This window comes from Aulonocara sp. 'chitande type north' Nkhata Bay, linkage group LG17 (genome assembly GCF_057382095.1).
Source record: "Aulonocara sp. 'chitande type north' Nkhata Bay isolate Kocher_YH1m ecotype deep benthic linkage group LG17, A_spYH_male_GT1.1, whole genome shotgun sequence".
In the NCBI taxonomy this organism is placed as follows: domain Eukaryota; kingdom Metazoa; phylum Chordata; class Actinopteri; order Cichliformes; family Cichlidae; genus Aulonocara; species Aulonocara sp. 'chitande type north' Nkhata Bay.
Genome location: NC_141360.1, coordinates 21,034,506 through 21,055,616, shown reverse-complemented (window position 1 = coordinate 21,055,616; position 21,111 = coordinate 21,034,506). Strand labels below are relative to the sequence as shown.

General features: G+C 42.2%; 1 protein-coding gene across 1 annotated transcript; it reads left to right on the top strand.

Moving 5' to 3' along the window:
• The first annotated feature begins 1,330 nt into the window (after positions 1 to 1,330).
• Positions 1,331 to 19,669, top strand: LOC147310019 (tetraspanin-8-like). Its single transcript, XM_086269965.1, has 9 exons — positions 1,331 to 1,743; positions 5,429 to 5,479; positions 7,800 to 7,925; positions 8,033 to 8,107; positions 8,658 to 8,742; positions 9,083 to 9,219; positions 18,445 to 18,477; positions 18,567 to 18,650; positions 19,135 to 19,669. The coding sequence occupies exons 1-9, from the start codon at positions 1,684 to 1,686 to the stop codon at positions 19,219 to 19,221; spliced, it is 738 nt and encodes a 245-aa protein (XP_086126091.1). The 5' UTR covers positions 1,331 to 1,683; the 3' UTR covers positions 19,222 to 19,669.
• The last annotated feature ends 1,442 nt before the right edge of the window (positions 19,670 to 21,111 follow it).

Here is a 21,111-nt window from a genome sequence, read left to right as displayed (position 1 = left end):
TCTGACAGATGTTGAAGGACCTCAGTTGCCTCAAAAAATAGAGACGACTCTGGCCCTTCCTGTAAAGTGCTGTGGTGTTTTTAGCCCAGTCCAGTTTATTGTCAATGTGTACTCCAAGGTATTTATAGTCCTCCACAATGTCAACACTGACCCCCTGGATTGAAACAGGGGTCAAGTGTTTCCTGGTCTTCCTGAAGTCCACGATCAGTTCCTTGGTCTTTGCCACGTTGAGCTGCAGATGATTCTGCTCACACCACGTGACAAAGGAGTCGACCACAGCCCGGTACTCTGTCTCATCATCCCTGCTGATGCATCCAACCACCGCAGAGTCATCAGAAAACTTCTGAAGATGGCAGGTCTCTGTGCAGTGGCTGAAGTCTGTGGTGTAGAGGGTGAAGAGGAAGGGGGAGAGGACAGTCCCCTGTGGTGCCCCTGTGTTGCTAATCACCTTGTCAGACACACACTGTGGGAGACGTACATATTGTGGTCTTCCTGTCAGGTAATCAACAATCCAGGACACCAGGACTATTGACATGATACATTGTGAGACATTTTTTAACATATAAAGGGTGTCCAATTTGAGGAATAAGTACAATTATGTGTTTAGGTGGTTTAAATATGATGGAAACATGCAGTAGTTTAGTATTGATTAAAATACCTATAAAGAATGGTAGATTTCCAGTCATGATTTCCAGTAACTGTTGTTTCAATAAAAAGCAACTGTGCGAAAGAAGTGGAAAATCAACATCATAGTTCAACAGTGTTTCAATATTAGAATCTGACATTGTTTCGATGTCAACATTATTAGAAAATATAGCGTCGAATCAATGTCAGCTTTCAACATTGATTCAATATCAAAAACTGACGTTTCAATAACAATAAAGGGTGCAAGTGTAACGTTAGGTCAACGTCACACCTCAACGTTGATTCAATGTTTCCTTGCTATCTGGATCCCTTCTAGTGCACACCCGTGACATATACAATTATTTAATCCTAACAAAAAAATATTGGAGACTTCCCACGTACCACCAGACATAGGTGGTACACGTATTACAATTTGAGAACGACTGCTATAGTAAATGTTGTGTGCTTTAACCTCTCTAGGCCAAGTGTTAAACTGATGCAAAGTAAACTGAGCAGCCACAGTGAATCAAGCGAAAAGTCCTTGCCATTTTAGATGAAGTGAAGGAGACTCAACTGGTTCATAGCAAGATGTTAAATGCCTTGCTGAAGTAGAAAAATTGATTTAGTTGCATAATTCCTTGAAGGGGTGGTTTTACCTCTCAAAACCCAAGACGATGTTGAGGCTCTTAATGGAAGACTGGAGGACTGCAGTCTTATCTCTGCTGTATTACGTTTACTCCCCCCCCCCCCCATTCTGTTTGCCAGTGTTCTTTATACAGTAGTCAGAAATAATTCTTTGATATGTTTTTTTCTTTCAGTTTTTGTTTTGCTTCCTGTTATTAAGTTCATGAGAACTAAAGCATGTTTTTTTTTCTAACTGCATGTGTTTTATGAGGTCTTACTATAGATGTGAGGGTTTGTCCTCAGAGAAGCCTTTTGTGTTTCACTTCTGCGTCTTCCTGAATTCACATTCACTCTGTGTGTTCACAAACGGCAGAAAAGCTGCACATTCTTACACTCTGGGTTACAACCTCACTGCATCACCTCTAAAAATTGAAGATGGGGAAAATTAATGGATGTCTCAAGTGCATTTTTGTCTTCTTCAATGTGCTTTTTGCAGTAAGTGGAATCTTTATTTTTTTGTTTTTAGGATTTCATTTTGATGATTGATTTATTGATTTTTGTTATTATTTATGTTGAAGGAAAGAGAGAAACTAAAAGGATTTATTTTTCACAAGTTTATTTTAAAAAAAAGAAAATTGTTCACTTCAGTTTTATTTATGTAGCACCAAATCACAAGAACAGTTGCCTCGTGGCACTTTACATTGTAAGGTAAAGACCCAACAATAAGACATACATGCAGAAATGGAAAAACTATTTTCAGCATTCTCATATTTTAATCTAACTATGAACCACTGAAGCCTTTTTGTCTTTTACCATGGTGAAGCAGTGCTGCAAGATATAATGATTAAAAGACTGGGCAGTTAGAAGAAGCTGTTTTTCCATAATTTAGAACAAATAAATAAGGATTTATTTTTAATGCTTAGCACACATATTTCCTACTACGTTTTATTAAAATTACATTTACATTGCTTCTAGCAATGAGCACTCTGAGTGCAAAAGTATACATATATACATAAATGTATATACACACACACACACACACACACACACACACACACACATATATATATATATATATATATATATATATATATATATATATATATATATATGCATATGTGTATATATACGTATATATATGTACACACACACACACACACACACACACACACATATATATATACATATATATACACATACATACATACACACATACATACATACATACATATATATATATATATATACAGTGGGGCAAAAAAGTATTTAGTCAGCCACCGATTGTACAAGTTCCCCCACTTAAAATGATGACAGAGGTCAGTAATTTGCACCAGAGGTACACTTCAACTGTGAGAGACAGAATGTGAAAGAAAAATCCATGAATTCACATGGTAGGATTTGTAAAGAATTTATTCGTAAATTAGGGTGGAAAATAAGTATTTGGTCACCTCAAACATGGAAAATCTCTGGCTCTCACAGACCTGTAACGTCTTCTGTAAGACGCTTTCCTGTCCCCCACTCGTTACCTGTATGAATGGCACCTGTTTGAATCCATCATCTGTATAAAAGACACCTGTCCACAGCCTCAAACAGTCAGACTCCAAACTCCGCCATGGCCAAGACCAAAGAGCTTTCGAAGGACACCAGGAAAAGTATTGTAGACCTGCACCAGACTGGGAAGAGTGAATCTACAATAGGCAAGCAGCTTGGTGTGAAAAAAATCAACTGTGGGAGCAATCATCAGAAAATGGAAGACATACAAGACCACTGATAATCTCCCTCGATCTGGGGCTCCACGCAAGATCTCATCCCGTGGGGTCAAAATGATCATGAGAACGGTGAGCAAAGATCCCAGAACCACACGGGGGGACCTGGTGAATGACCTGCAGAGAGCTGGGACCAAAGTAACAAAGGTCACCATCAGTAACACACTACAACGGCAGGGAATCAAATCCCGCAGTGCCAGACGTGTTCCGCTGCTGAAGCCAGTGCATGTCCAGGCCCGTCTGAAGTTTGCCAGAGAGCACATGGATGATACAGCAGAGGATTGGGAGAATGTCATGTGGTCAGATGAAACCAAAGTAGAACTTTTTGGTATAAACTCAACTCGTCGTGTTTGGAGGAAGAAGAATACTGAGTTGCATCCCAAGAACACCATACCTGCTGTGAAGCATGGGGGTGGAAACATCATGCTATGGGGCTGTTTTTCTGCCAAGGGGACGGGACGACTGATCCGTGTTAAGGACAGAATGAATGGGGCCATGTATCGTGAGATTTTGAGCCAAAACCTCCTTCCATCAGTGAGAACTTTGAAGATGAAACGAGGCTGGGTCTTCCAACATGACAATGATCCAAAACACACCGTCCGGGCAACAAAGGAGTGGCTCCGTAAGAAGCATTTGAAAGTCCTGGAGTGGCCTAGCCAGTCTCCAGACCTCAACCCCATAGAAAATCTGTGGCGGGAGTTGAAAGTCCGTGTTGCTCGGCGACAGCCCCAAAACATCACTGCTCTCGAGAAGATCTGCATGGAGGAATGGGCCAAAATACCAGCTACTGTGTGTGCAAACCTGGTAAAGACCTATAGTAAACGTTTGACCTCTGTTATTGCCAACAAAGGTTATGTTACAAAGTATTGAGTTGTATTTTTGTTATTGACCAAATACTTATTTTCCACCCTGATTTACGAATAAATTCTTTACAAATCCTACCATGTGGATTCATGGATTTTTTTTTTCACATTCTGTCTCTCACAGTTGAAGTGTACCTCTGGTGCAAATTACCGACCTCTGTCATCATTTTAGGTGGGGGAACTTGCGCAATCGGTGGCTGACTAAATACTTTTTTGCCCCACTGTATATATATATATATATATATATATATATATATAGACAAGAAAGCTCCTTACCATGCATGGAGGGTTTCACCCCAAGTCCAGCACCCTGAGGCTGTACGCTAAGCGGAAGGAAGGGGGCCGGGGACTGGTGAGTGTCAGCACCACAGTCCAGGATGAGACAAGGAACATCCAAGAATACATTGGGAAGATGGCCCCAACTGACCGAGTGCTCAGTGAATACCTCAGGCAGCAGAAACCCAAGAAAGAGGAGGGAGACGAGGAACCATCATGGAAGGACAGGCCCCTGCACGGTATGTACCACCGGCAGATAGAGGAGGTGGCTGATATCCAGAAATCCTACCAGTGGCTGGACAAAGCTGGACTGAAAGACAGCACAGAGGCACTAATCATGGCAGCACAAGAACAAGCTCTGAGTACAAGATCCATAGAGGCTGGGGTCTATCACACCAGGCAAGACCCCAGGTGCAGGCTGTGTAAAGATGCCCCAGAGACAATCCAGCACATAACAGCAGGGTGCAAGATGCTAGCAGGCAAGGCATACATGGAACGCCATAACCAAGTGGCTGGCATAGTGTACAGGAACATCTGTGCCGAGTATAACCTGGAAGTCCCGAGGTCAAAATGGGAGATGCCCCCAAGGGTGGTGGAGAATGACCGAGCTAAGATCCTGTGGGACTTCCAGATACAGACGGACAAAATGGTGGTGGCTAAACAACCGGACATAGTGGTGGTAGACAAACAGAAGAAGACGGCCGTAGTGATCGATGTAGCGGTTCCGAATGACAGCAATATCAGGAAGAAGGAACACGAGAAGCTGGAGAAATACCAAGGGCTCAGAGAAGAGCTCGAGAGGATGTGGAGGGTGAAGGTAACGGTGGTCCCCGTGGTAATCGGAGCACTAGGTGCGGTGACTCCCAAGCTAGGCGAGTGGCTCCAGCAGATCCCGGGAACAACATCGGAGATCTCTGTCCAGAAGAGCGCAGTCCTGGGAACAGCTAAGATACTGCGCAGGACCCTCAAGCTCCCAGGCCTCTGGTAGAGGACCCGAGCTTGAAGGATAAACCGCCCGCAGGGGCGTGCTGGGTGTTTTTTTTTATATTCTGTATTGGTCAAACCTAACCAATGGGCAGATCGACCAAAGTTTAAACTTGAAATTCTCTGTGGTACTGTTTATCTTTTGTTTCTTTTGTTTTGAAACATTTTTAAAACAAGTCCCTGATGAATTTATCTTTTAAAGAATAAATGTTTCCTTGGTACATTTAGGCAACCATACAGGAACTCTGGTTTTGCTATTGCAGATGACATGATCTGAGTCTCTTTCCTCAGATAGTTGGATTTGGGCTGATTTACGGATTGCTACAGACCTCTACCCATAAGGTAAACAGTCTCATTAATTTTTCAGTTTTTAATTAGAACAAAGCAGATTGCTGATTTTTTTAAGTGTCACTTTCTTTTAAAATGTTTCCTTTTAACATGTTTAATATATCCACATTTTATTCCCCAGCATGCTACCGACCTGTTGTTAGTTAACAAAATATGTTTCAAAATGTTCCTCCAGTTGTTCCTTTTTTCCATACTATTTTTCGAACTATTTGTCAAGCCTTTTGTTACCTGACCCCAACTGTTTTGCAATGTGTTGCCATTTTTAGTACAGAAGTACAAGAACATGACATACAGTAGTGTCATATAAACCATTAACAGAAAAAGGTGGTACACAAGCCTTGAGACGACTGTTGTGATTTGGCGCCAGTGTTGGGAAGGTTACTTTTAAAATGTATTCCACTACAGATTACAGAATACATACGCCAAAATGTATTCTATAACGTATTCCGTTACGTTACTCAATGAGACTAACGTATTCTGAATACTTTGGATTACTTAATATATTATCATGCTTTTTACAACTACGTGAATGTACTATTGCTGTGTGATTTATTACTGTTACTGAAGGTCCGCGACTCCGAACTGTAGTAAACGGACCTCTGACTAATACGTCGGTTCCGTGTTGGGCTTGTAGCTGAAAAATAGCTTTACTTTGTTGTCTGGGTCACCTTTGCTTGTGAGAGACAGAGAGAGGCGTTGAAAGGCTGCTCCAATGGAACTTATTGTTTCGTAGGAAAACATGAACACAGTGTACAGTCGAGTTTTAATAGCTTACTTACAACTGGGCTCGCCAGGCACTCTTCTTGGCTGCAGTGGTTATTATTATATTTACATGCTTCCAGCTCCCGTTTTTGTTTGATGACAACTCGTACTTTTCCACTCTCCTTTTTCTCCCTCCTCGCGCTCACAGACACATAATGGGTATGGCGATCCATTCTCCCTGCAGCACGGACTACACTGCCTATGATGCTACATTCTTTAGGGCTATACCTGTAGCATTCTGCCTATTAGCTTTTTTTTTTTTTTTTTTCTAAATGACATCAGAAACAGCAGTATGCGACATTACGTGATGGCAGAGCTTCAGTTCATCCTTTGTCATTTTTTTTTTTTTTTTTTTTAAATAAATAGGACAGGGGGAATGAATGAGAGAAAGAGGGGGAGAGAAAGAAAGAAAACCAAAGGGGAGAAGAGACGGTGAGAAGGGGGGGGAAGAGAGAGAAAAAAAAAAGAACTCCTGGGTCACCTGTATGGAGAAAAAAACAAACAAACAAAAAAAACAAACAGAGGAGACAGCAAACAACAAAGAGCAACATAATAATAGAGAAAACAAAGCACCATCACAATAAACTAGCTAGTCATAGATATCAATATTTACTAAATAATAAACGATATTGTGCAGCACGCAAGATAGACAGCGCACAGTGTGCTTTGAGGCAGCAGCCAAGAAAGCTTTAGTCCGCGTCTGTGAATACCCATGTGTGCATACCTGTGTGGATCAGCATGCTTGCATTCCAAAGGTTTCTCCATGTAATGATCTGCTAGGGAGTGTGGGGGGGCCGCAGCCCCGTCCTCCAGGGTGTGAAGCGGGTATGGAGGAGATCAAAACTCCAGACATCCAGAGGCCCCCAGAACACAAGAGACCATGGAAGACCAACAGAGGGGCAGCCGCGCCACTGTTCCAGTAAGAGCTGAGGAGAGTCCCTGCCTATTAGCTTTACACAACAACAACAACAAAAAGGCGCTTTCTCACCCAGGAAACACACAGTCGCCATGGCAACCATAATGCTGCCGCCTGGAACAACAGAACATAGTTGTCAAGCAAAACCGAAACAGTCCTGACCCACGACAAAATGAAACAGGAAAATACCGCCATGTAATCCATTTATTTTAACAAAGTAACTGTATTCTAAATACCACCTTTTTAAATGGTAACTGTAATGGAATACAGTTACTCATATTTTGTATTTTAAATACGTAACGGCGGTACATGTATTCCGTTACTCCCCAACACTGTTTGGCGCTATATAAATAAAATGAAATTGAATTGAATGAGCTGGCCTCTTCACTCAGGAATGCTACTTGCTGGGTGGTGAGTTGCAGGTTGGTCCTCGTATGGCCTGGTTCAGGTTTTGAAATGCTTCTTGTGTGACCTATGGTAGCATGGGGGGGGGGTTGGGATAGTCAGTCTAACATGGACCGGACAGTCATGTCTAAAATGTTATTTTGGATGATTGTTTTTGATTTGTTTTTTCATTTGAAGAACTAAATAATTTTCCAGATTAATCCATTGTTGGTGTCCTTTCCTATCATTCAGGAGGAGTTCTCATCACTTGATTTGCCAGACATGATTTGGGGTTGGTTGTTTGCCTTCGGCGTCCTCGGTATTTCCTCTCTGGGAATCTTTGCTACGTGCTGTGAGTCAATCATCGGCCTCAAACTAGTATGTACAACTCCACATCAAACAAGATAACAAGCTGATGCTGTGTTAATTTTATAGTTATTAGAACAATAACTGTGGATGCTCTTTGTATTGTTTTGTTTGTACAGTTTGCAAGCTTCATGGGGATTGGAATGATCATCATGTTTTATGGTGGCATCAATGTAGCGACAGGAAGAAATGAGGTCATCTTGTCTTTTCTTTCTTAATTCTGCTGTGTTCTCCATTGCTGTCTGATCAGCTACATTTAGTATTTCCATCTGTTATCTTGCCGCTAGACTTAATTTTTATGTTTTGGAGATAAATTACCTTCATTGTCTTTCTGCAGTATGCTTTTTATATCTCAGTCTTAATAACTCACAATAACCAACACACTACCAAGTGATCAGTTTACTCAACCGTCCTAGTTGGCCATGACCATGGGACTTAAGAGGTACTTTAAAAAGAAAGCAAGTAGCATTTCAGAGAATGAGGATTCAGTCAAAATATTTCAGGAAGATACAAATAAAATCAGAAAGTGTAACTGCTGTAAGAGGAACCATTGAAGGGCCTCTTGGTTATGAGTGGACATATTATTGCTTAAGCGTCTGCTGTCTCATAATCCATAACATTATTATTGCTTCATCTTTCCCTCTGCTTTCTCTGTGCTTTTTGGCCTGCTGTGTCTGTCTGTCTTGAGGAGAATATATTCTTCATTTCTCTACCATTATACTAAAATGTTATTTTCTTTTCCAGATAGAGACTGCCCTCCAGAATGAACTACAAAAGGCCAACATAAGAGAAGAAGTCATTAGAAGTATGGTTGAGAAGATACAGTCAAATTTAATGTTTTTTGCACTATTTACCCCAATAATAGTAGTCTTTCTACTGGCCCTAGTGGATTTTGTTGCAACTGTGCTTTTACAAGTAGTCAACACAGAACTTGTAAGTTACCTAAACATAACAGTAGCACTGGAAGGGCCCAGAGGTGAACAAGGACCAACCTTAAAGGGGAGATCAGCCAAGATTGGAGTCAAAAAACATTTTGATTGCACCATATATTGACTGAATTGTTTTGCAATGATATTTACATTACAGTCACTATATTGATAAAAAACAGAATAGTGGAGAATTTTGTTGAGTATTTCCTGTTGTTTAAAGTCAATCTCTTGTTTGTTAACAGTTTCATTGCTGTGGAATTAGGAACGCCACAGACTGGGGTAATAATATCCCTGACTCCTGTGAATGCATTTCTTCAAATACTGGATCAGCAATGAATGGAAGATCCAACTCACTTAGATGCAAATCCAAGCCTCAGGTTGGTTTTACAGAATAGAACTATAATGTCAAGCTGAAAAGCAAATTGTTCATAAAACAATTTCATGACTAAATGTGTTGTGATTTTGGGTGTTTTTATATGTCAAATGATCATTAAAGCTATCATTGTCGCTGCTAATTTATTTTACCTTTTTTTTTCTTTCTTTCCTCCCTCCCTCTTTCTTGCTCACATTCCATTCATATTTTTTTCTCTCCCCCCACAGTAATTGATAAAATCCAAAAAGAACAGTTAACCTAGTTGTCTCTGAACTCATGTGTCATTAGGCTCTTAACATTGTGTACGCAATGCCTTTATGTGTTTCAGTGTTAACATTTTTTTTGTTTATTTCTTTATCTGTGCGTTTTGTTTAATTTTCTTTCCTTCCTCCTACCATTGTCACATCTGTTTTATTTGGGAAGATTGCACACAACAGCAATATTAAGCAGTTCCAAATTATACAGTGGGGCAAAAAAGTATTTAGTCAGCCACCGATTGTGCAAGTTCCCCCACCTAAAATGATGACAGAGGTCAGTAATTTGCACCAGAGGTACACTTCAACTGTGAGAGACAGAATGTGAAAAAAAAACCATGAATCCACATGGTAGGATTTGTAAAGAATTTATTCGTAAATTAGGGTGGAAAATAAGTATTTGGTCAATAACAAAAATACAACTCAATACTTTGTAACATAACCTTTGTTGGCAATAACAGAGGTCAAACGTTTACTATAGGTCTTTACCAGGTTTGCACACACAGTAGCTGGTATTTTGGCTCATTCCTCCATGCAGATCTTCTCGAGAGCAGTGATGTTTTGGGGCTGTCGCCGAGCAACACGGACTTTCAACTCCCGCCACAGATTTCCTATGGGGTTGAGGTCTGGAGACTGGCTAGGCCACTCCAGGACTTTCAAATGCTTCTTACGGAGCCACTCCTTTGTTGCCCGGGCGGTGTGTTTTGGATCATTGTCATGTTGGAAGACCCAGCCTCATTTCATCTTCAAAGTTCTCACTGATGGAAGGAGGTTTTGGCTCAAAATCTCACGATACATGGCCCCATTCATTCTGTCCTTAACACGGATCAGTCGTCCTGTCCCCTTGGCAGAAAAACAGCCCCATAGCATGATGTTTCCACCCCCATGCTTCACAGTAGGTATGGTGTTCTTGGGATGCAACTCAGTATTCTTCTTCCTCCAAACACGACGAGTTGAGTTTATACCAAAAAGTTCTACTTTGGTTTCATCTGACCACATGACATTCTCCCAATCCTCTGCTGTATCATCCATGTGCTCTCTGGCAAACTTCAGACGGGCCTGGACATGCACTGGCTTCAGCAGAGGAACACGTCTGGCACTGCGGGATTTGATTCCCTGCCGTTGTAGTGTGTTACTGATGGTGACCTTTGTTACTTTGGTCCCAGCTCTCTGCAGGTCATTCACCAGGTCCCCCCGTGTGGTTCTGGGATTTTTGCTCACCGTTCTCATGATCGTTTTGACCCCACGGGATGAGATCTTGCGTGGAGCCCCAGATCGAGGGAGATTATCAGTGGTCTTGTATGTCTTCCATTTTCTGATGATTGCTCCCACAGTTGATTTTTTTCACACCAAGCTGCTTGCCTATTGTAGATTCACTCTTCCCAGTCTGGTGCAGGTCTACAATACTTTTCCTGGTGTCCTTCGAAAGCTCTTTGGTCTTGGCCATGGCGGAGTTTGGAGTCTGACTGTTTGAGGCTGTGGACAGGTGTCTTTTATACAGATGATGAGTTCAAACAAGTGCCATTCATACAGGTAACGAGTAGGGGACAGAAAAGCTTCTTACAGAAGACGTTACAGGTCTGTGAGAGCCAGAGATTTTCCTTGTTTGAGGTGACCAAATACTTATTTTCCACCCTAATTTACGAATAAATTCTTTACAAATCCTACCATGTGAATTCATGGATTTTTCTTTCACATTCTGTCTCTCACAGTTGAAGTGTACCTCTGGTGCAAATTACTGACCTCTGTCATCATTTTAAGTGGGGGAACTTGCACAATTGGTGGCTGACTAAATACTTTTTTGCCCCACTGTATCTACTCTATAAACCAATCCAGTGACCACATTCAAATTCATCAGCAGTTTTCAAGACTCCTATCAAAAACAATAAAAGATTACTTAAATTAATGGTTGACAATACAGCTATCAGTTATAGGACGTATTAACACCATAAAGTTGATGATATTACCTAAACTCAACTATTTATTCACAATGATCCCTATTTAACCCGCAGAAGCTTTTTTTTCACTATTCTGGACACAATAATAACTTCATTCTACTGGAAAAACAAAAACTCCAGAATAAAACTAAAAATATTACAAAAGTCAAAAGTCCAAGGAGTCCTAGAAGCACCAAATTTCAACTACTACTTCTTAGATAACCAACTACAATACCTTATCAAATGGATGCATTCAACCCATCACCTTCATCCAGGTCTAGACAATCTGATTATAAAGATCGATTAATCAAAGATTTACCATTTATCAGGAATACAATCACACATCACAACGGCTTAAAACCACTGCAACAGCAAACACTGTCAGCTTGCTGGAAGATTAATAAAATAAAAAACACTATATTCTCACCTACAACTCAAACACCCATATGGAATAGCCCTTACATCACTGCAAATAAATTACCCTGATAGGCATTAAATGGAAAGAAAAAGGCATCACACACCTCCGCCACATATTTTATCAGAATAACTTCTTAACATTTCAACAGTTCATTGACATATACAGGATTGACAGAAAATTATTTCGTCAACATAACCAACAAAAACACTCCATCAAAGCAAAATAAGTATCAATAACACTAACGTAGGACAACCATCACTAATAAACAGCATCAATAAAATTGCAAAGTCACAAAAACCACCCTTAAAACCAAATAAACTACTATCCTCTAATGATAATGCACCTCACGCTCAAATTAACAAATGGGAAAAAGACTCCATCATCCAGACAGATAATCAGTTTTGGAGTAGAGTCTGCAATAACATTTTTAGCATGTCTAACAACACCAACATACAAGTAATACAATATAAAATCATACTTCACTAGCTAGGCCCACGTCTTTATTTTAGATTTGACAGCGTTTTAGTAGATACAGGGAGTGCAGAATCATTAGGCAAGTTGTATTTTTGAGGAATAATTTTATTATTGAACAACAAACATGTTCTCAATGAACCCAAAAAACTCATTAATATCAAAGCTGAATGTTTTTGGAAGTAGTTTTTAGTTTGTTTTTAGTTTTAGCTATTTTAGGGGGATATCTGTGTGTGCAGGTGACTATTACTGTGCATAATTATTAGGCAACTTAACAAAAAACAAATATATACCCATTTCAATTATTTATTTTTACCAGTGAAACCAATATAACATCTCCACATTCACAAATATACATTTCTGACATTCAAAAACAAAACAAAAACAAATCAGCAAGCAATATAGCCACCTTTCTTTGCAAGGACACTCAAAAGCCTGCCATCCATGGATTCTGTCAGTGTTTTGATCTGTTGACCATCAACATTGCGTGCAGCAGCAACCACAGCCTCCCAGACACTGTTCAGAGAGGTGTACTGTTTTCCCTCCTTGTAAATCTCACATTTGATGATGGACCACAGGTTGTCAATGGGGTTCAGATCAGGTGAACAAGGTGGCCATGTCATTAGTTTTTCTTCTTTTATACCCTTTCTTGCCAGCCACGCTGTGGAGTACTTGGACGCGTGTGATGGAGCATTGTCCTGCATGAAAATCATGTTTTTCTTGAAGGATGCAGACTTCTTCCTGTACCACTGCTTGAAGAAGGTGTCTTCCAGAAACTGGCAGTAGGACTGGGAGTTGAGCTTGACTCCATCCTCAACCCGAAAAGGCCCCACAAGCTCATCTTTGATGATACCAGCCCAAACCAGTACTCCACCTCCACCTTGCTGGCATCTGAGTCAGACTGGAGCTCTCTGCCCTTTACCAATCCAGCCACGGGCCCATCCATCTGGCCCATCAAGACTCACTCTCATTTCATCAGTCCATAAAACCTTGGAAAAATCAGTCTTGAGATATTTCTTGGCCCAGTCTTGACGTTTCAGCTTGTGTGTCTTGTTCAGTGGTGCATCCCTCTGCAAGATATCTCACTATTTTTGACTTTTCTGTGCCTGTCAAGTCCTTCTTTTGACCCATTTTGCCAAAGGAAAGGAAGTTGCCTAATAATTATGCACACCTGATATAAGGTGTTGATGTCATTAGACCACACCCCTTCTCATTACAGAGATGCACATCACCTAATATGATTAATTGGTAGTAGGCTTTCGAGCCTATACAGCTTGGAGTAAGACAACATGCATGAAGAGGATGATGTGGACAAAATACTCATTTGCATAATAATTCTGCACTCCCTGTATAGGTAAATGGCTTGGATGTGAATTCAGCTGCGGTTTGGGGAATTCCTCGAACGGGACTGGTCGTGGTTCCCGGGCCTAGCAGATCCCCATGTACTAAACAGAAGTGAAGGAGTTAAAGAAGAGGGAGGGTAGGGCACGTAAACGAGAATGAACAGCTTGTAGAACTGGGGGAACATATATAGATGAGAACCGGAAGGAGTGCGTTTTGGAGGCATGGTACCTCTCCTGAAATTCCGATACTTTATCTCCAATAGGACTTAGTGAATAAGACATTTGCACAAACTGCACACTCAACACCACTGATGAACACCTTCAAGCATTCTGGCTCTGTCCACCAATACAAAACGTCTGGAAAGAAATAACTACTAAAATATCCCAAATCCTTGACCACCTCTCCCTCTGTTTACTTGGCGATATGGAAGAACTAAACAAACTCCAAATATATCAAAACACCTCTGCTTGTGGTCCTGATTATTGCCAAGATACTGCTCAACTGGAAAAACTTCTCTTTAGGCTCTCGGAGGAGGCGGACGCACTTTTTCTCCTCTCCTCTCCCTTATCTTCCCTGCTTATGTCCTTGTCTAGTCTCGTGTTTTTTGTATTACTTTCCCTGGAACACACTCTCACAGTCTGTTTCTAAAACCTAAAGAGAATTATGGATTTGATCAACTGGTCTCTGAATGCTATTGACACCCTTTTCTCAATGAGAAGTCTGGGCTCGGGAGAGCCCGAGTGCCCTGGAGGTACTTTCCCTGCCGGATACACGATGGACGGATTGAGAGACCAGTGTCGGAGTGTTAAAGAACAGCTTTGAAATTCTCATGAGTTGTTGCAAAAGAAAAATTACCATCATAATCCGGCAACCCTTTCGGCGCCAGCTGTGGGCTCAAGGCTGGAGCCAAACAAAAACTCCCTGATAACGACTGTGTTGAGTCTGTTCCTTCCCATTCCATGCAAGGCCACCTGGGTTGGCTGGAAGACTATTTACTTAGCCTGGCAGGGTGAAGGACACTGTCTCAGCTGAACTATGGACACACAAACACATACATATACTGATACTGATAACCACTCACTGACGCATCACCCTCCCTGCCCCGGATCCAACACCACCTCCAACGCTTACCTCCCCTCTGATGTGGACATCGGGTCAGCTGGAGGCGCAGTCAAAGATTGCAGCGGTCCCAGATCAGATGTACACACTGGAACACTTTCCCATGCTGCTTGTCTGTGTTTATTGTCCTATGGTGTGTTGATATCTGTGCATTCCTGTATTATCCTTTTGTGTTACACATTTTGTTTCTTTTGTTTTTTTCTTCGCTACCTAGCCTGACCTGTCTCCCTAATGTGATGTTTGTGTATTGTATGTACGGTCGGCAAGGTCTGTCATCTCGGTTGTGGGCAAAAGACCTGCAACTGACAAATAAAGGCTATCTCTCAAAAAGATCACCACATTACAATGGGTAGGCCTCCTCACACAAGTAGGGTAAACAGAGAGGCCCAGACCTCCCTCTAAGGGAGATCTCTAAGGGAGAGGCCAGCCACCCTTCGAATTAAGCTCATTTCCGCAATGTCGTTCTTTTGTTCACTACCAAAAGTGCCCAAAAGAACTCGTGACCCTGAGGGTACGGACAAAGATCGACCGATTAATTGAGAGCTTCACTTTTATAATTTTTTATTTATAAAGTTTTGCACATGTAATTTAACATATCAGGCCCAATACAGCAAGTATCAACCGATATAAAGACATATATCAAAACAGGTTGGGCCATTGAGATTCGGATGATAACAATAAAACAGAAAAAAAAATAAATAAAAAAAAAAAATAATAATAATAATAATGAGCTTCACTCATTAGCTTCACACGAGCTTCACTTTTATGCTCAGCTCTCTCTTCATCATGACGGGCCGGTACCACTGCAGCCACACCACCAATCCGTCTGTCGATCTCTGTCTCCATTCTCCCATCAACTCTTCCACTTGGGGCAGAAACTCGTCCCCGACCCGGAGTGGGCACTCCACTCTTTTCCGGCTGAGAACTATGGCCTCAGATTTGGAGATGCTAATCCTCATTCCTGCTGCTTCACACTCGGCTGCGAACTGTTCCAGTGTGAGCTGGAGGCCATCACCCGATGAAGCCAACAAAACCACATCATCCGTGAAAAGCAGGAATGAGATTCTGAGGCCACCTAAGTGAAAGCCCTCCAGCACTTGGCTGCGCCTATAAATCCTGTCCATAAAAGTTATGAACAGAATCGGTGACAAAGGGCAGCCTTGGCGGAGCCCATCACCCACGAGGAACGAGTCCCTCTTATTGCCGGCTATGCGAACCAAGCTCTTGCAATGGTTGTATAGGGATCGAATGGGCAATGGGCCAGACACCCCATACTCCTGCAGCACCTCCATAGGACACCCTGAAGGACATGGTCGAATGCCTTCTCCAAGTCCACAAAACACGTGTAGACTGGTTGTGCAAATTCTCATGCGCTGTCAAGTATCATTGAGAGGATAAAGAGCTGATCCAGTGTCCCGCGACCAGGACGAAAACCACATTGTTCATCCTGTATCCGAGGATCGACTAACAGACGGAGTCTCCTTTCCAGCACCCTGTCATAGACTTTCCCAGGGAGGCTGAGGAGTGTGATCCCCCTGTAGTTGGAACACACCCTCCGGTCCCCCTTCTTAAAAATGGGGACCACTACCCTAGTCTGCCAGTCCACGGGTACTGCCCCTGATCTCCATGCAATATTGCAGAGGCGTGTCAGCCAGGACAGCCCTACAACATTCAGAACCGTCAGGAACTCAGGGCGGACCTCATCCACGTCAGGGGCTCTGCCACCAAGGAGTTGTTTAACTGCCTCAGTGACCTCACCCCCGGAAATTTGCGGGTCATCCCCCTCAGCCCCAGACTCTGCTTCCTTCATGGAAGACGTGCCAGTGCGATTAAGGAGGTCCTTGAAGTATTCCTTCCACCGCCCAACAATTTTCTCAGTCGAAGTCAGCAGCGCTCCACCGGCACTATACACAGTACAGGTAGAGCACCGCGTTCCCCTCCTGCCAGAATCTCTTTGAGGCAATTCGAAGGTCTTTTTCCATGGCCTCTCCAAACTCCTCCCACACCCGAGTTTTTGCTTCAGCCACTGCCCGAGCAGCATTCTGCTTTGCCTGTTGGTACCTGTCAGCTGCCTCCGAAGTCCCACAGGCTAACCAAGCCCAATAGTACTCCTTCTTCAGCCTGGTGGCTCCCTTCAACTCTGGGTACTACCATTTGGTTTGGGGGTTACTACCACGATAGGCACCAACCATCTTGCAGCCACAGCTCAGTGCAGCAGCTTCTGCAATGGAGGTGCTGAACATGGTCCATTCGGACCCATTGTCCCCAGTCTCCCTTGGAATGCTATCGAAGCTCTGCCGAAGAAGATCTCACGGACTGGGGCTCTGCTAGGTGTTCCCAGCACACCCTCACTATATGTTTAGGCACGCCAGGTCTGTCCAGCGTCCTCCCCTGGTACCTGATCCAATTCACCACCAGGTGGTGATCAGCTGACAGCTCAGCCCCTCTCTTTACCCGAGTGTCCAGAACATGGCTGCAGGTTTGGTGCTACGACTACAAAATCGATCATTGACCTGCGGCCTAGAGCGTCCTGGTGCCACGTGCACTTTTGGACACTCTTATGTTCAAACATAGTGTTCGTTATGGCCAAACTTTGGTTTGCAAGAAGTCCAATAACAAAACACCACTCGGGTTCAGATCAGGGAGGCCGGTCCTCCCAATCACGCCCCTCCAGGTCACACTGTCGTTACCCATGTGAGCATTGAAGTCTGCCAGTAGGGCACCTTCCAGCATCCCACAGGGACTCTAAAAAGGCTGGATACTCTGAGCTGCCACTTGGCGCATAAGCGCAGATGACAGTCAGTACCCGTTCCCTGACCCAAAGGTGCAGGGAACAAAACCCTCTCACCCACTGGCAAGAACCCCAACGTACAGGCAGCAAGCCGAGGAGATATTAGAATACCCGCCCCAGCCCACTGCCTCTCACCAGGGGCAACTCCAGACTAAGACAGAGTCCAGCGCCTCTCCAGGAGATTGGTTCCAGAGCCTGAGCCATGCGTTGAGGTGAGCCCGACTATATCTAGCTAGTACCTCTCAGCCTCACGCACTAACTCAGGCTCCTTCCCCAGAGAGGTGACATTCCATGTCCCAATTGCCAGTCTTGGTTGCCGGGGATCAGTCAGCCAGGACCTCTGCTCCTGGCCGCCGCACAGCGCACAATGCACCTGACCTCTATGCCGCTTCCTGAGGGTGGTTGGCCTGCAGGAGGATGGGCCCATGTCCCCTTTTCGGGCTGTGCCCTGCCGGGCCGCTCACCCTCAGGCACCCTCCCCGGGCCTGGCTCCAGGGCGGGGCCCCAGTAACCTTATCCTGGGCAGGGTAAACTGTTCCCTCGGTGATATTCTCATAAGGGTCTTCTGAATCACTCTTTGCCTGGTCCCTCACCCAGGACCGACTTGCCATGGGAGACCCTACCAGGGGGTAAAAGCCCCCAAGCAACATAGGCCCTGGCATCTCTGGGACACACAAACCCCTCCACCATGATAAGGTAGTGATTCGCGGAGGGGTATATTATATTATATTACATGAACAAGAATCGGAATTGAAGGAGATTTGCATTGATGGGGGGTTGAACATGAGTATCTAACAAAGAGGCTGGTGAGTGTAATCTCACCAGAATAAAACAACCTAAAACATTAACAGACTGTTTCTATTTACATCCACATTTTGCTCTTGTGTTCTTGCAGGGAACCAGTGGCCCACATGAAATCTATGAACAGGTATTCAATCATCTGACCTACCAGCCAATCAAAACACTGTACACTGTACTGCTGGTCAGATAATTACCATTTTCTCTTCTCTTCTGCAGCCCTGCTATGACATTATCCTTGAACTTTTGAACCTTTTCTTTAACATCCTGTTTGGCTTCTTCTTTGGATTTGCTGTTATAGCAGTAAGCTCTATCGTTTTTTTATTTTATTGCCATGGTTACCTCTGTGTGTCACTGACTCTGTTGTTCTTTAAGATTTTGTCAAAATCACCTTTGACTCCTTTAACCTGTACATTCAATAACTGTTCAACAGTGAAAAATCATTTTAACATAGTACTTGACTCTGGTCAATGGACTGCTAATCAAACAAAATATGGAATTTGAAGATGTTATTCTGATCTCTGCGTTACAGTCTTTATTGTCCACTTTTTTGGCCACTTTGTTGCAAACTTGATAAGCCAAAACGTTTACATTTCAAATGTTTTTTCTTTTTAATTTAATCTATAATATTCATTTATCTTATGTAGCTTATTAGCCTCCTGATTTCAACTTTAACTAGCATGAAGCTGGAAACTCTTCAGCTTTAGACTAAAAGCCAGTCATTACAGTGTTGGAGCAGTACATACAAACAATACATTTTGATCATTCTTCTTCTCTGTCTTTATAGCTGCTGGGCCTGCTCATTACCATCTGCATGATTAATCAGGTCAAAAGTGACGACAGTAGAGGATCCATGTACTTGAGGAAATATTAAAGGGAGCCACCACACCACATGTCCTCTGGCCTTTGGGTTATAGTGCATCAACAGGAGTCGTGATCAGGATGTCACCTCGTTTTTATTTCACTGTGTTTTACTCACAAAAAAAAGAGAGAGTGAGAAAAGAAAAAAATAGTAATATGTGCTTTGTAAGTAATGTCTTTCTTTTCCTTCCAGTTTTTTAACATACCAAGCATAGCTTTAAAAGCAAAAATTTATTTTCTGAAAAGCTTTGTAACTTTTTTGTTATTTGATGATTTTCAGTGTTTAGTCATCTTAAATAGAGACCAATTATAGTAAAGAAATTAGATCTCAAAATCGGACTCTCTGTCTCTCGATTTCTTATAAGTACCAGTGAAAAGTTTGGACACATCTTCTCATTTAATGGCTTTTCTTTTTTTTTCATAACTATTTACATTGTAGATTCTCACTGAAGGCATCTGAACTATGAATGAACACATATGGAATTATGTAGTAAACAAAAAGGTGTAAAATAACTCAAAACATGTTTTATATTTTAGATTCTTCAAAGTAGCCACCCTTTGCTGTGATTACTGCTTTGCATTCTCTCAATGAGCTTCATGAGGTCGTCACCCGAAATGGTTTTCCAACAGTTTTGAAGGATTTCCCAGAGATGATGAGCACTTGTTGGCCCTTTTGCCTTCAGTCTGTGGTCCATCTCATCCCAAGCCATCTTGACTGGGTATAGGTCAGGTGACTGAAGGCCAGGCAATCTGGCACAGCACTTCATCACTGTCCTTCTTGGTAGTTAGTTTAACATTCTCTATTCCCAGCACCTCATCCTTCAAGAAAAAGGTCGCTAAAATATGTCCATTCCACGGTAGTCATTGTCCTGTTAAAAAATAAATGATGGTCCAACTAAACACAAACCAGATGGGGTGGCATGACGCTGCAGGATGCTGTGGTAGCCTTGCTGGTTCAGCGTGCCTTCAGTTTTGAATAAATCCCCAACAGTGTCACCAGCACAGCACCCCCACACTGTCACACCTTCTCCTCCACTACACAACTGATTGTCCAAACACCATTAAAGGGTTAAACAGGGCAGATTTATTCATCATATTAGTTATTAGTCAAATCGACATGGCACAGCCAAGAGGGAGATCACAACAAAGATTTTATGAACCAGGAGCTAGAAATAACAAACTCAGATACACAAAAAAATTGCAAAACTGAAGATTAAATCATACAAAAAACTAGTATGAAAATCTCTTAAATCGAAAAAAAAAAAAAAAAAGAATCACAATCCCATAAGAAACTCAAAAACTGGGTCAAAGACCAAGGCCATGACAGAAGGTTGGAACTGGGTTGGAACTGGGAAGGACATTACTCCAAAGGTAGCGCCCTCCATTAAAGTTGGAAAAGGGAGAAAAAACAGAATAAGTTTTGGTTCTTATCAAGGGCGAGCCATTCAGGTATCACTGGGACATGCCATCCCAAGTCGGAACAATTAATTTAAAAAAATTGTTTTTTGTTGAAACTTGTAATTCTAACAGAGCTTGAAGTTTTACTGGAGTTTCCATGTTAATTGATAATTTTCTTTCTAGAAGCACCTTTGAATTAGTTCCTAGAATGATTTTGCATGTTCTCCCATGAGTTATTAGTTTCCTGGACACATTTAAAAAGGAAAAGCTGGTTTTCTAAACAAACAAACAAACAAACAAACAAACAAAAAAACCCTCTTAGCTTAAAATTATGATTTCTGGAAAAATCTTTTTTTGTTTTTTCCCCCAGTGCTGTTGAGAATCTAAGAGAATTTGGGGGATTTCTGTTTTTCTTCTTAGAGATTTTTGAGACTTTAACCTGAGAGATTTAGCTTCTCTTAGGTTTTTGTAAGAATGTGCACATTTTTGATGACTTGATTACCTT

Bases quoted from the DNA above. Each gene is read 5' to 3' on its own strand.
- LOC147310019 (XM_086269965.1), top strand. From the start codon at position 1,684: ATGGGGAAAATTAATGGATGTCTCAAGTGCATTTTTGTCTTCTTCAAT. The intron at 8,743-9,082 runs ATTTAATGTTTT...TTGTTTGTTAAC, and splicing joins GGTTGAGAAGATACAGTCAA to AGTTTCATTGCTGTGGAATT. The intron at 18,478-18,566 runs GTATTCAATCAT...TCTCTTCTGCAG, and splicing joins CACATGAAATCTATGAACAG to CCCTGCTATGACATTATCCT.